The sequence below is a fragment of the Hippocampus bargibanti genome, linkage group LG02 (genome assembly GCF_051943395.1).
Source record: "Hippocampus bargibanti isolate YZ-2025 linkage group LG02, ASM5194339v1, whole genome shotgun sequence".
Classification (NCBI taxonomy): Eukaryota; Metazoa; Chordata; class Actinopteri; order Syngnathiformes; family Syngnathidae; genus Hippocampus; species Hippocampus bargibanti.
This window is the reverse complement of record NC_142735.1, coordinates 1,271,901-1,287,500: the sequence shown is the minus strand read 5'-3', so window position 1 is coordinate 1,287,500 and position 15,600 is coordinate 1,271,901. Positions and strand designations below refer to the sequence as shown.

At 39.4% G+C, this 15,600-nt stretch overlaps 1 protein-coding gene across 3 annotated transcripts in view; it reads right to left on the bottom strand.

Moving 5' to 3' along the window:
* The window catches only part of flt4 (fms related receptor tyrosine kinase 4), a 131,461-nt gene that overhangs the window by 2,447 nt on the left and 113,414 nt on the right, over positions 1-15,600 (bottom strand). For 2 of the 3 annotated variants that reach the window (XM_089019788.1, XM_089019773.1), the window contains 10 exons: positions 15,237-15,350; positions 14,807-14,895; positions 14,541-14,709; positions 12,464-12,558; positions 8,307-8,429; positions 6,576-6,687; positions 6,287-6,386; positions 5,049-5,154; positions 4,847-4,971; positions 2,368-2,491 (listed from right to left, as the gene is read on the bottom strand). In XM_089019788.1, coding sequence (XP_088875914.1) covers positions 2,368-2,491; positions 4,847-4,971; positions 5,049-5,154; positions 6,287-6,386; positions 6,576-6,687; positions 8,307-8,429; positions 12,464-12,558; positions 14,541-14,709; positions 14,807-14,895; positions 15,237-15,350 — 1,157 coding nt within the window. The remainder of the gene's footprint in view (positions 1-2,367; positions 2,492-4,846; positions 4,972-5,048; positions 5,155-6,286; positions 6,387-6,575; positions 6,688-8,306; positions 8,430-12,463; positions 12,559-14,540; positions 14,710-14,806; positions 14,896-15,236; positions 15,351-15,600) is intronic. The other variant, XM_089019781.1, reaches the window with a different exon arrangement.

Genomic DNA, 15,600 nt, shown 5'->3' with positions numbered 1-15,600 from the left:
ATAATAATAATAATAATAATAATCATCATCATCATAAACATAATCATCATCATCATCATAATCATAATCATAATAATCATCATCATCATCATCCATTTAATTTCGAAGCACCTTTCAAAACTGTCAAGGTCACTTTACAGTCACAGAATACGTTTTTTTTTTTTGTAGGTGAGCAGTGGCAGCCACACGCGCCAGTGTTCACTCAACCCGGAAGTAACTCAAATAGATATAAAGCTAGCTAATATATAGATAATAGCTAACCAGCTAGATAGCTAGCCAGATAGATAGCTAATTGCTAACTAGATAGCCAATATATAGCCAGCTAGATAGATAGTAAAGAGATTTATACGCAGGTGCGCCTTATATGTGAAGTAATATTAAGGCACAACAGGTCTCACAATGTCCGTCAGCAGCCACCAACTCCATTTCTACTCTCTACTGTAGCACCTTATAATGTGCTGCGCCTTATATTTGGAAAATGTTATCGATTTATACATCATATTTGGATTTTTTTTTCATTCATTGAAGGTGCGCCTTATAATCTGGTGCGCCTTATATATGGATTTTTTTTTGAAAATACACCATTCATTGGCCGTGCACCTTATATATGGAAAAAGTTTGAAAATACACAATTCATTGGGGGTGCGCCTTATACTTCGGTGCGCCTTATACACGCTAAATGTTTGAGAATACACTATTCATTGGGGGTTTGGCTTATAGTCTAGTGCACCTTATATATGAAAAAAAGTTTAAAAATACAGCATTCATTGGGGGTGCGCCTTATATTTGGAAAAAGTTTGAAAATACACCATGCATTGGGGGGTGCGCCTTATACTCCGGTGCGCCATATACGTGCAAAAGGTTTGAGAATACACAATTACTTGGGGTGCGCCTTATACTCCGGTGCACCTTATATATGAAAAAACTTTAAAAATACAGCATTCATTGGGGGTGCGCCTTATATTTGGAAAAAGTTTGAAAATACACCATGCATTGGGGGGTGCGCCTTATACTCCGGTGCGCCATATACGTGCAAAAGGTTTGAGAATACACAATTACTTGGGGTGCGCCTTATACTCCGGTGCACCTCATATATGAAAAAAGTTTAAAATTACACCATTCATTGTGGGTGTGCCTTATACTTCGGTGCACCTTATACTCCAGTGCGCCTTATATATGGAAAAGGGTCGAGAATACACCATTCATTGGGGGTGCTCCTCATATATGGAAAAAGTTTGAAAATACACCATTCATTGGGGTGCGCCTTATACTCCGGTGCACCTTATATGTGCCAAAGGTTTGAAAATACACCATTCATTGGGGTGTGCCTTATACTCCAGTGCGCCTTATATATGCTAAAGGTTTGAGAATACACTATTCATTGGGGGTTTGGCTTATAGTCTAGTGCACCTTGTATATGAAAAAAAAAAGTTTAAAAATACACCATTCATTGGGGGTGGGCCTTATAGTCCGGTGCGCCTTATATATGGAAAACGTTTAAAAATACACCATTCATTGGGGGTCCGCCTTATACTGCGGTGCTCCTTATATATGGATTTTTTTTTTTTAACAATACACCATTCATTGGGGGTGCACCTTATACTCTGGTGCGCCTTATATATGGAAAAGGTTTGAGAATACACCATTCATTGGGGGTGCGCCTTATACTCCGGTGCACCTTATAAATAAAAATGTTTGAAAATACACCATTCATTGGGGGTACACCTTATACTCCGGTGCACCTTATACTCCAGTGCGCCTTATATATGGAAAATGTTTGAGAATACACCATTCATTTTTGGTGCAGCTTATACTCCGGTGCGCCTTATATATGGAAAAAGTTTTAAAATACACCATTCATTGGGGGTGCGCCTTATATATGGAAAACGTTTAAAAATACACCATTCATTGGGGGTGCGCCTTATATATGGAAAAAGTTTAAAAATACACCATTCATTGGGGTGCGCCTTATACTCCGGTGCGCCTTATACACCGCAAAAAAAACTTTCATATTTAGATGATTCAGAATACACTCTTGATCACATCTACGCATCCTTTGATTGAAAATGGCATCTGAAACATACACATTTTTTAAATATAGGATCAGAATGAAATGCTGCCGCACAATATACAGTCAATTGCTCTCATTTTAAAGCCATTAGCTGTACAATACAATATGACAATATGATATGGTGGTTAGTGGTTCGCTTTTCTGCCTTAGAAAAAGGGTTTGAATCCCTGCTGAGGCCCTTCTGTGCAGCAGTCGAGTACAATTCTGAAGCAATAACCTCCTTCAAAACATTCAAGGTGACATATATCGGATTTATTTGCCCAAAATGGCAAATAAAATGATGACAGTTCTTTTACCTGAGAGCTCTTGTGAGAGTGAATCTCTAAAGGTAGTTCTTCAAAGGTCTTCACTCTGGGATGGCACGTCTTTGAGGGTCCCCCAAGCACGCAGCCGGCAAAGGGTACAAAGTTATAATACCTGCTTGAAAAGACGAACGAGTGAGAGGTCAAATACATGACGGCGCATCGTAATCAGACTTTGAATTCAAACTTGAATAAGACCTGCGATGACCGATTTGCCATAGAGAACACGCCATGAACAGATAAATGATCTTCAATTCCGTCCCAAAGGGCTTATACATTTATTGCCTCCGCTCACCCCCAGAAATAAAAGTAATGATCAGTCCATTGGGAATAAAATGCAATACAAAATATGAAAGATTTTTCAAGTGCACGGTTGATATGAAATCAGAAGTGAAGTTCTTTCCGACTATTTTTGTACTTTCGTGTACTAGTGTGGATGGATTTTTATTGGCCCGTCGTATTGATTCGTAATTTTATGAGCCAAGTCAAATACAGTGGGGCCTCGGTTCACCTTGCCTAACGAATTTTTCGGTTTACAAACGTTAAATTTATGAAAATTAACGCTAAGCATACGCACTGCTATTCGGGATACACATGGAGCGCCGCCCCACCATAGCTGGCGGAGTAATCTTCGGCGGAAGAACACCAAACCACACGACCGAACAGCGCCCCAGCCGGCCTAAATTTCCACACCCCCTTTCTCTGAGTGCACACGTCGATCGTCTTCAAGGATTTTTTTACGGCTATTTTTGCTGTTATGGGACCGAAAAAGACCCCACTACAGGCTTGTGTTCAGCCGAAGAAGACACAAAACAAAACTACAGTCGAGGAGAAGAAGGAGATCATTGAGAAACACGAACGAGGTGTGCGTTTGTCTGACTTCACGGCCCAGTAGCAATATGCTAAGTACACCATTGCTACCATGCTTCGCAACAAATAAGCTATTATAGGTGCGTGTGTTGCACGGACAATTCACTCTGATATCGTCATGCGTCAACCTGGAAGTTTGCCGTTTATTGATGATTGTAAAGCTAGCAACAGATGGTTATAGAACTTTAAGCGTCGTACAGGGATTCATTACTCGTCATGGTGAGGCAGCCAGTTCTGACAGTAAAGCTGCCGAAGCCCACACGCGATCATTCCTCGAAATGGTGAAAGAAGAAGGCTACGTTTCTCAGCAAGTATTTAATGCAGATGAGACTGGCGTTTTTTGGAAAAAGATGCTTAACCGGACTTTCATGACACAGGAAGAGAAGTCTGAACCCCATTCCATCAAGCCATCAACGACCATCACAAAGGTAAATAAAATGACTTTATTATATAGTACAGTTTATTTCTTTAATTAAAACACCATAGCACATTTATTTTACATATAATAAGGTATATTTTGTGTTGTTTTAAGGCTTAGAAAATTAGAAAATTATGTTTTAAGGGGACCCGGGAACGGATTATTCTCATTTTAATGGGAAATTAATTTTTGGGATACACACTTTTCACCTTACCCACTCTGTCTGGGAACCAATTAAGTTCGTAAGCAAAGGTATCACTGTCTTTATATATTGAAAGTGTGTCTTATAGTCCCGTGCACCTTATACAGTGAGACCTCAATTTACAAATACCTCAACTTACAAACTTTTTGTCTTACAAACATCCAATTTCTGAAAATTAAACCTTATAATAAGCACTATTTTCATAATACACACCCACCACGGCTGGCAGAGTGATCTTCGGCGGAATCACACGACCGAACAGCACCAGATGTTAAGTTACCAACAGTCCTTATGGAAGGTGACTCCATCCTCCTTCCATAAGCCATCAACGACCATCAAAAAGGTCAATAAAACTTTATTTTATAGCAGTTTATTTCTTTAATTACAGTCCTCATGTAATGCGCCTCTCTTTCCAAACAGCAATTCCCTTTGACCTTCGACCTCCAACGCCATTCCATCAAGCCATAAATGACCATCACAAATGTAAATAAAGTGACTTTATGATACAATGCAGTGTATTTGTTTCATTACAATAGCACATTTATTATACATAGAATAAGGTATGTTGTGTGTAGTTTTAAGGCTTATTTAGTTGAAAAGTATATTTTATGGAAACCCGGGAACGGATTATTCCCATTTTAATGGTTTCCTATGGGAATTTTTTTTTTGAGATACACACTTTTCGCCTTACACACTCTGTCTGGGAACCAATTAAGTTCGTAAGTTGAGGTCTCACTGTATATGGAAAAAGTTTGAACCTGCACCATTCATTGGGGGTACGCCTTATACTCCGGTGCGCCTTATACACCAGAAAATACAGTATTTATAGATTATATTTGGAAAACATTCCATTTATCGAAGGTGCGCCTTATACTCCGGTGCGCCTTATACATGGGAAAATACATAAATGTTTTCTATTATTATTATGATTGCATGAAGTATCATGTAAGAGTAAGCAAAAATAATTGGACTTGCGTCAGTACCTCGTCGGCAGCGCCTTGCTGGCTAGCCTTAATTCCTCTTCAGACGTAGGCCGCGATGAAGCTTGAGAAAAGCCGTCATCATCGGAACTTTGCGAGTGGTTCAGGGGGATGTAATCCATCCCATCCTGAGAGCAAAATTGAAACGAGGAAATTAACGGGGAGCACTTTCACTCAAGTTGTTTCTTGACAAGGTGTAACTTACAGGCAGACTGTTGTCCTGCAGCAGGTCTCCCAAGGTTTGGACCAGGGTGGGGAATTGGGGCCTTTCTTTGGGCTGCGGATGCCAGCACGCCAACATGATGCCGTATCTTACCAGCAGAGGGCAGCAAAGTCAGACAAAGAATGCTCAGTTGCCACCCATCCATCCGTTCTCTGTAGTGTTTATCCAATTGTCCACATTGAAATAATCAATATCTTCGTTTAATGTTATTTAAAGGACAACCGACACCATTTATTTTGTTTCCTGACATCAGAAAAACGTTTTATAGCATCTAAAATACCCAAAACACGCAGTATGATATTTGTATTCAAATGCAAAACACCAATAAAACTGACTTAAAGTGTCCAGAAACGACTTCAAAATGAACCCGGAAGTGGCAGAAGGTCCCGCCCCCTTTTCGTGACGTCACGCCAAGACGCCTTGCTCGAGAATCAAAACAATGGCTTCAGATTCGGAGAAGATGCTTTCTTGTTACTCATCCAGTTATGAATATGATTCAAATAGTTCTGAAGAGGAAAGCATACATGTTTGCAATCGATTAAAGGAGTCCTCCTGTATCAATTCGAGCCGTCAATGGCATCTGCACTGAAATGTAGTGTCCCAGAAAATGCAAAAGATGGCACCCAAGCTCCGTTGGAAATGGTCTGATTTGTCTGCTGGGAATTTGTGTCAACTAGTATCAAATAGTAGTCTTGGTGCAAGACACAACGGTTCACCAGCGCGTTATTTATGTGTTTTCCTTCTAATTTCGCCATCAACACGGATCAACACGAAGTTTTCAGACCAAACAAAGTACCGAAAATGCATTGTGTGTCGCTTTCTCGGTCAGGGGCGTTCCTTCCGTGACGTCACGTCAGGCATCGTCACCAACTCAAAAACAAGACTATTCAGCGCGAGTCTTAAAACGTAAAATATATCTATATGCCGTGGAATCTTTGTAAAATACGCTCAGTAGAAATAATTTGAAGTGATTTTACAAATTATGGACACAACTTGTCCAGAGGCGTCGGTTGTCTTCTTTCATCAAAAAAAAGAGTTAATTCCTAAATTATATGGGTCTGGGGTTATATGATCTTGAAATGAGGGCAGTCTATCTTTTGGATGTACTATTTTTTTATTTTAAGGGTTTGAAATAAGTAGGATTTTTTTAGTTTTAGTTTCTTTCAATAAGAACAGTCACATTGTTCAATTTTATTATCCCTAATAAACACGGATCTTACATTTCAGGGGAGGCTGTTTGCGGCGATCTCATTCTGACGCCATCTTTTAATCGTTTGCAAAAGTCCTCATCAATTTGTACTCCGGGATAGGGAGAGGCTCCTGGAAGAAAATAAAACGAGAGAAATAGAACAAAGAAACTGGTGCATGAAAAATTAGGCATGACGATTTAATCTGCTTCTCGAAAAAAGATTTCCACTTCAATGGCGACCCCACACTGCCAGAAAAAGATGGTGTTTGAAGTCCCCTTTTTCTTTTCAAGTCGTTATATCAAAAAAAAGTTTTTCGTACCAAGTGAAAAGATTTCCCACAGGAGCACTCCAAAGGACCACACGTCGCTCTGGCTGGTGTACACTTTGTCAAAGATACTCTCTGGAGCCATCCACTTCAGAGGTAGTCGAGCCTGTGAAGATGGCAGAGCGCCAAAGGAAAAAAAGAAAAAATTACAGCTGAAGCATAAAAGCAGAAAACGTACCTGGACAGCATTGAATTGTAATATTGTTGTCGTTAAGTCCAAGATGGCGCCTTTTTGTTGTTTTTGTCTTTTCTTTTGTCACTATGTGTCGTTATGCGTCATGTGGAACGTATATGGATTGGGTTTTTTTCAGCATTTTTGGCCACGACAGTCATCAAGGTGGAGACTGTGCTGATCGGTTGCGCCTATTCGGAATATGCCAGCACTGTTTTTGACTTAGGAGGAATGTCGGTGCCATTTGATTGTCATCGCTGGACAGCTCTGGGGCGGTAGTCTGCGGTTGGATGGATGCGTGGCTTGAGGAGCCCGTCATAAGAAGAAAGGAGTGTCAGTGCAGAGCGCCGGTGAGTATGTGGAACTGTCGCGGCTTGGAATTGATGCGGATTTACGTGGGAAAGGAGATGTGAGACAATAGTGGAACTGCCGCATCTTGGAATTGAAGCGGATTTAGGTGGGACAGGAGATGTGAGACAGTCTCTTTTCGTCAATGGATACTGTGGAATTGTCGTGGCTTGGAAATGATGCGGATTTACGTGGGAAAGGAGATGTGAGACAATAGTGGAATTGCCTGCCGCATCTTGGAATTGAAGCGGATTTAGATGGGACAGGAGATGTGAGACAGTCTCTTTTCGGCAATGGATGCTGTGGAATTGTCGCGGCTTGGAAATGATGCGGATTTACGTGGGAAAGGAGATGTGAGACAATAGTGGAACTGCCGCATCTTGGAATTGAAGCGGATTTAGGTGGGACAGGAGATGGGAGACAGTCTCTTTTCGTCAATGGATGCTGTGGAATTGTCGCAGCTTGGAATTGAAGCGGATTTACTGTGCTACTGATTTATTGTTGTACCTGTTTTGATTAAATCATCATTAAACCACAATCTTCCCTTGATGTTTTCTCCCCCGCTTCCTCCAAAATAAATAAATAAACAAATAAATAAATAAATAAATACATGAATGAATGAATGAATGAATGAATGAATGACTGAATGAATGAATGAATAAATAAATACACAATCTCTTATTGTCAACGGATGCTACAGCTTTGTGTTTGCTTTCAATGAAGAGGAAAAGAGCGTCAGCGCAGAGCGCAGGTGCGTATTTGGAACTGTCGCGGCTTGGAATTGAAGTGGATTTAAATGGGACAGGAGATGTGAGACATTCTCTTTTCATCAATGGATGCTGTGGAACTGTCGCAGCTTGGAATTGAAGCGGATTTACGTGGGAAAGGAGTTGTCGGATAATCTCTTTCATCAACATTTAGCTTGTAGCAGATGCGCACATTCCACCATGATGTCCGTAATCCATTGGTGAAAAGGATGCTTTGATCCTCTCCTTTTTCATCTAGAACTGCTTCATACAACGAAGCGGGTGCGGAACGTGCTTAAGATTGAATGACCGTCTGTGTCTTTGTGTTGTCATATTATTTTGTTATTTTGACTTCAAGATATCTTTCAAGATTTTCTACTTCTTCACTTCCTTTCCTTTTCCTTCCATCAATTTCCAGTTCTCCACCATGAAGACTAATAAAGGTTAATCCAATCGTACGTTGCCTTTCCTGACGTAGTCCGGGTCTTTGTATATGTCGCGGGCCAGGCCGAAGTCACATATCTTCACCACATTGCTTTCTGACAGCAAAATGTTACGAGCCGCCAGGTCTCTGTGGATGCACTGGAGACACACACACACACACACACACACACACACACACACACACACACACACACACACACACACACACACACACACACACACACACACACACACACAAGCACACGCACACACACACGCGCACACACACACACACAAGGACAAAGGCAAAATGTTGGTGATCCACGCATTTGTGTACATCAGTGGTGTCAAACATACGGCCCGTGGGCCGGAACCGGCCCCCAAGGATGTTTAATCAGGCCCGCAGGATTTTAAAAGTGACAAAAAAAATGCACAAACAACATGAAATTTTTAACAAGGTGCGATTCAAGGATTGTCCACTAAGGGGCAGAGTGGTGCTGTTTCGAAAACAGCTGTGTTTTTTTTTTTCAACCCCGCTCATTCCCCCTGTCTTGGAGATGTGTGTGTGACCAGACCTGATGCGGACGTGAGGCGGTACAAAGATAAGATTGCAGGATTACCGTGGGAGTTTGAGAAATGTTTCCAGGTATTTGGTGAACTTAAGACAGAATTTTCATTTTTTCGCTCACCTTTCACAGTTAAAGCTTCTGATTTAGCGGTCGAAATCCAGCTAAAAATAATTGATTTGCAATGTGATGCAGATTTGAAGGGCAAATTTTCCTCCATAGGTTTGGACACATTGTTAGCAGTATCTACTATCAGGGTACCCCAAATTAACAGCCCTGGCTGCTAAAGTTTTGTGCGTGTATGGAACAACCTACCTTTGTGAACAAATCTTCTTAGTAATCAATATTGATAAAACAAAAAAATGCGTTCGAAGTTCACGAACAAGCTCTTAAAGGACAACCGACGTCTCCGGACAAGTTGTGTCCATAATTTATAAAATGGCTTCAAATGACTTCTACTAAGCGTATTTTACACAGATTCCACCGCATATAGCTATATTTTACGTTTTAAGACGAGCGCTGAATATTGAGTCCTCACATTACGTCACTGAAGGAACGCCCCTGACTGAAAAAAGGACACATTGTAGCAGTCCTTCCATCACGTCAATGTATTTTGCTGTATTGTTTGGTCTGACGACCTTGTGTTGCACCCAAAAGCTGCCAGAAGAGGGTGTCCAAGTTCCATACAAGGAATTTATCAGCCTGTGGAAACGGAAGTGGCCACAGGAGGTCGCCATTTTGTGCCTCTTTTCTGGTGATCCGTTTCTCTCCAATGTTGCCTCAAAATGGCATGGAATAAATTCTTTAATCGATTGCAAACATGTATGCTTTCCTCTTCAGAACTATTTGAATCATATTCATCACCGGATGCGTAACAAGAAAGCATATTCTGCGAATCTGAAGCCATTGTTTTGATTCTCGCGCAAGGCAAGACGTATTGGCGTGACGTCACGAACTGGGGGCGGGACTTTCTGAAAATGCCCAATTCGCAGCTCAATTTTTTTGGCAGATTTTGGACACTTTAAGTCATTTTTATTGGTGTTTTACATTTGACTAAAAATATCATACTGCGTGTTTTGGGTATTTTAGATGCTATAAAACGTTTTTCTGATGTCAGTTAAGAAACAAAAAAGTGACGTCGGTTGTCCTTTAAAATAGTCCGGCCCACTTGACCACTACCGAGGCCATATGTGGCCCACCATGTGAAATGAGTTTGACATCTCTGGTGTACATCATTGTTTCTGACAGGAAATTTAATCATCTGTTAGTTTTACTTTGTTTGAGTGCACGCACGGCGATATGTGAGACTGGACTTTGTCTGCCAGCCCCCCCCCCCCCCACACACACACCCCCAGCTGCTTTGCTTACCATATGAAAAGCCACCGCCGACCTGCTCAGCAAGTTCGGTGTCACACGGTACTATTGTTTGATCTGTAAAATGTGATATGTATGAACCCCCACTTTGCGCAAAAATATCTGAAGTTTCAAAAGAAACAGTGAACTAAATTTTTTAATGATCTGTCTCACATAAGACCAAAATAAACTGGGACGAAAACAAGCAGAACTGACCAAAGTAACAAAATGGCTGCTGCTCAAGTTACACAAACTTGGCTCATTAAACAAAGTTGATGCCGAATTGTCATCATTGATGCCGAGATCGAAGCGTAAGGGCCAGATTCGTCTTTCCAATTCATTTGATGTAGCCATCAGTCTTCTTCTTTTCCTTTGGGCTTTTTTTTGGGAGGGATCCACATGTTTGTTTTGGCCAAGCTTTTACGTCGGATGCCCTTCCTGACACAACCCTCTGTATTTATCCCCGCTTGGGACCGGCACAAGAAGACTTATGTCCCTTTGTAGTTTGTTGAATTCAAATGGCTTCATTTCAACTGGTCGCGCTGCCTCTATTTTAGGAATATGTGTACCTATATTTTTTTATATCGCATTTTCCGGTGTATAAGGCCAAATACCGTATTTTCTGCACTATAAGGCGCACCTGAAATAATTTTTATTTTTTTTCAAAAGCTGACCATGCGGCTCATAATCAGCTACGGTTTATGTATGGAAAACATTTAAAAATACGTCATTCATTGAAGGTGCGCTTTGTAACGCGGTGCACCTTATGTCTAGAAAAGGTTTTTAAATATGTCATTCGTTGAAAGGTGCGCCTTATAATCCAGCACATATAGTACTGTACCTTAATTTTCTTCAAAAGATGACCCTGCGCCTTATACGCAGATGCGCCTTATATTGTGCATTTCTTCCGTCTCCTCAATTTGATATGTCAGATGTCAAGTTTCGGTTTGTGAACAATAGGTGGCACTGTAAGGCTCCGCCAGCATCTGCACATGTGTTGGCCGTTTTTATCAGTGGCAGTTAAAAGGACTCCCGGCACGACCATTCATTGTTTGTTTAATCCTGTCAGGTTTGTTTCGTCTCGTCATGTTTTACTCATGGTTTTGTTTGCTACTTTGGACCTTTTTGTTCTGATGACTTGGTTGTTTGAGATTTTATTCCTGCTAACTTTAATGCAATTTATAATCATAATAATAATGTTTGTGGGTGAGCAGCGGCAGCCACACGTGCCAGCGTTCACTCATAGATAGATAGAATAGATAGAAAGCTAGCTCGCAAGCTAATAGATAGCTAATAGCTAGCTAGCTAGATAGCTAGCCAGCTACATAGCAAATAGAGAGCTGGCTAGCTAGATAGATTAGTATTAGTAGTATTAGATATTAATATGTATTATTATTAATTATCAATTATTATATCAATATCATTATTATTATTATTATATATTATATTAATATTATTATCGATTATGAATCAATCATGAATTATTAACCATTAATCATTAATATTATTATCATTTTTTCATTCATTCTTTCATTATTTCATTGATTCATTATTATCATTTATTCATAGATTTGTTTTTTCATTGATTCATTATTTCATTTATTCATTATTTTATAGACAGACAGACAGACAGACAGACAGACAGACAGACAGACAGAGAGAGAGAGAGAGAGAGAGAGAGAGAGAGAGAGAGAGAGAGAGAGAGAGAGAGAGAGAGAGAGAGAGATAGATAGATAGATAGATAGATAGATAGATAGATAGATAGATAGATAGATAGATAGATAGATAGATAGATAGATAGATAGATAGATAGATAGATAGATAGATAGTTCCCAGACACTCTGTCTGGGAACAAATTAAGTTTGTAAGCTAAGGTATCACTGTACTCCGGTGCACCTTATACACCGGAAAATAAAGTAATTCAGTGTTACAATTGTGTATGTACTTTGTATTTTGTTCTGTAAATATAATTAAGAATATGTCCTATTCCATCCATCAGTGTACTATCAGAGTGTCAGTAAAATGCAGCAATGTCGAAGATAACAGATGAATAAGACCACATCGGATCTGGATTTCTTAACATATAAATCTGCTGCATTTGTCTTTAAAACACCTTTCATTGCCTCAAAAGAAAAAAAAAACATTTCCGAATGCCTGCCGTCGGTCTTCAACTTGGTAATGATCTGAGCGACAATCTACTTCCTGCAAAAGCAAACCCCGAGAGACAAATCACCAGCGCTCTTAGACTAATTGCGAACAGTGGTGATAATGAACCTTTCGAGATGCCAGGAACTCCATCCCACGGGCCACTTGGAAACTGTAGCAAATGAGATCTTCTATCGTCAAAGGCGTTTTCCATAAATCCTCCACTGCGGGGGGAAAAGAGAAAAAGGAAATATAAGATGAAAGCCACATTATCGCTCGTTAGCATGTCCACCGCTTTTGCGCTTGTTCTGGTTCCGGGCTAGTGCCCAGGTTAGTGCTACTCATTTATGCTTGGAAATGCATAAAGGGGGTAACAGCACATCCCAAAAACATACATGGCGAGCTAATGGTACATTTTAACTCATTCACTGCCAGACGTGCAAAAATGTCCACTCCTGTGCCAGGGTTTTTGTCATTTAACTCCAAATTCACGCACAGACCCACAGAATATTGACTTTCAGGACTAAAATATAATAATAATAATAATAATAATAATAATAATAATAATAATAATAATAATAATAATAATAATGATAACGATAACGATAACGATAACGATAATAATAATAATAATAATAGAATAATAATAATATACATTTTATAATATATAAAATAATAATATATAATACATAATACAAAAATAATAATACATTTTATTTCAAGCGCCTTTCAAAGTAGTAATAATAATGATAATGATAATGATAACGATAATGATAATAATAAAAGGAATAATAATAATAATAATAATAATACATTTTATTTCAAGCGCCTTTCAAAGTAATAATAATAATAATAATAATAATAATAATAAGAAGAAGAAGAAGAAGAAGAAGAAGAAGAAGAAGAAGAAGAACAACAACAACAACAACGACAATGATAACGATAATAATAATAATAATAATAATAATAATAAGAAGAAGAAGAAGAAGAAGAAGAATTATAATACAACAACAAATTCCTTGTGTGTTCTACATACTTGGCAATAAAGATGATTCTGATTCTGATACTAGTAATAATAATAATAATAATAATAATAATAATAATAATAATAATAATAATACATTTTATTTCAACCACCTTTCAAAGTAGTAAAAATATAAAAATAAAAGTAAAAGTAAAAATAAAAATAAAAATAAAAATAAAAATAAAAATAAAAATAAAAATAAAAATAAAAATAAATAAATAAATGAATAAATAAAAATACAAATAAAAAGTAAAATTAAAAATAAGACTAAAAATAAAATTAAAAATAAGACTAAAAATAAAAATAAAAATAAAAATAAATAAATAAAAATAATACATTTCATTTCATTTCAAAACTCTCAAGGTCATTTTACAGTCACAGGATAAGTATTTCTGTGGGTGAGCAGCGACAGCCACACGCGCCAGCCTTCACTCAGCTCGGAAGTAACTCAAATAGATGGACAGCTAGCTACTTAGCTAATAGATGGCCAATAGATAGCTAGCTGGAAAGCTAGCTAGCTAGTTAGCTATATCGTTAATAGATAGCATAAACATTCAATGCAGGATAAGAAATCTTTGACTCTCTTCTTTCATCGGAAAGAGTTAATTCCTAAATTATATGGGTCTGTAGTTATAGTAGCGTGAAATGAGGGTAGCTGTTCAAAATACAATTCAATACTGTACAGCAATATTGACTTATAGAGCGCTTTAACAACAGCTGAAGCTGGACAGGAATCGCTAACATGGAAAATGGGAAATGCTGCCCCCTTGTGGAAAAAAAAGCATTGCCAGAGGTCATGGCCAGCGCTTTATCGGCACCTAAGCATGAACAAAGAAAACCCGAACAAATTCGATAATGGCGCTCTACGTCATATTTTCAGTTCTGAATAAATTTGTGAATGGCAGTGAATGAGTCAGAGGTCTGGCCAGCGCTTTTTCGGCACCCACTGCAAGAATAAATTCACGAATGGCGCTCTACGTCATATTTTCAATTCCCGAATAAATCCGGGAATGGCAGTGAATGAGTTATTTTTGAGTTAAATTGAGTGTGAATGTTTGTTCATCTTTATACGCGTGACGATTAGTTCGCACCGGGTTCAGGGTGTAGCCCCGCCTACTTCCTGAAAAAAGCTGCAATAAGCTCCAACAATCCACTCTTTTTTTTTTAGTGAATGAAACTCACATTTCTCCAAAGCAGCTTTCTGACTGGCGGTGTCGGATGATGGCGTCTGAACGCCAACGAGCGGAGGGAAGGATGGCGAAGGGGGACGGTGGTGGTGGTGGGTTCTTTGGTCCGTTTGACCGGCTTCCATCATCCGTCTTACTTGGCTCTGGGTTTTTGGAGAACGATCCTACATGGAGGCAATGAGCGGAAGCTTTATTTCACCAGTTGGAATCACACCCTAATGCCTCTTTCTAATTGACGGGAGGTCGGGGATTATAGGTTACCCTATAAGGGAGGAAAAACTCTCTCTTTGCTCGCAGGAAGTTGGACAGATTCCCATACTTGCAGTATTCCACAATCACCATCAGGGGGCCTATTCAGACAAAAACAAATGAGACCGACTCCTTTTTTTAAAAAATGCAGTGCAAATATTGCTCTTGCTTTCCTAACTGGTGAAAAAATACATCTCACACCCAACATGACACCAAAGAACCCAAGAACTTTGCTGCACTCCCCTGTTATGATTATATAATATCCTTAACAGACTTGTTTGTGCTTTAGGCATAAGTGACACTGGGGAGAAACCAAAAAAGGAAGTTAGCTGTGAGCTTACCAAGGGACAACTAACAGTAATGAGTTCCCGCATAGACAAACCATCTGTTCCAACAATGGGAAAACAAACGGCACAGGGCGTATTAATGTAAACTAACCAACCATTTGGTTTGGTGCAGGCTCCTAACAGGTTGACGACATTCAGATGGTTGCCGATGTGAATGAGGATGGTCAGCTCGGACATTAAAGCTTTGTGCTCGCTAGCCGTGGCTCCGTCTGAAAGCACAGAATGGAAAGTAAACATACAGTGATACCTCGGTTTTACGAACCCCTTGGCTTACGATCTTTTAGGTATACGAACGTTAAATTTATGAAAATTTTACCTTGGCATACAAACTATTTTTCGGGATACACACGGAGCTGCCGCAATGAGTGATGTGTCGTTCGCGAATGAGCCCGTTCTAACAAGAAAATGGCAGCCGACTGTGTTTGCCCTCTATTCAACGCCACCTCGGTTAAAAGAAGC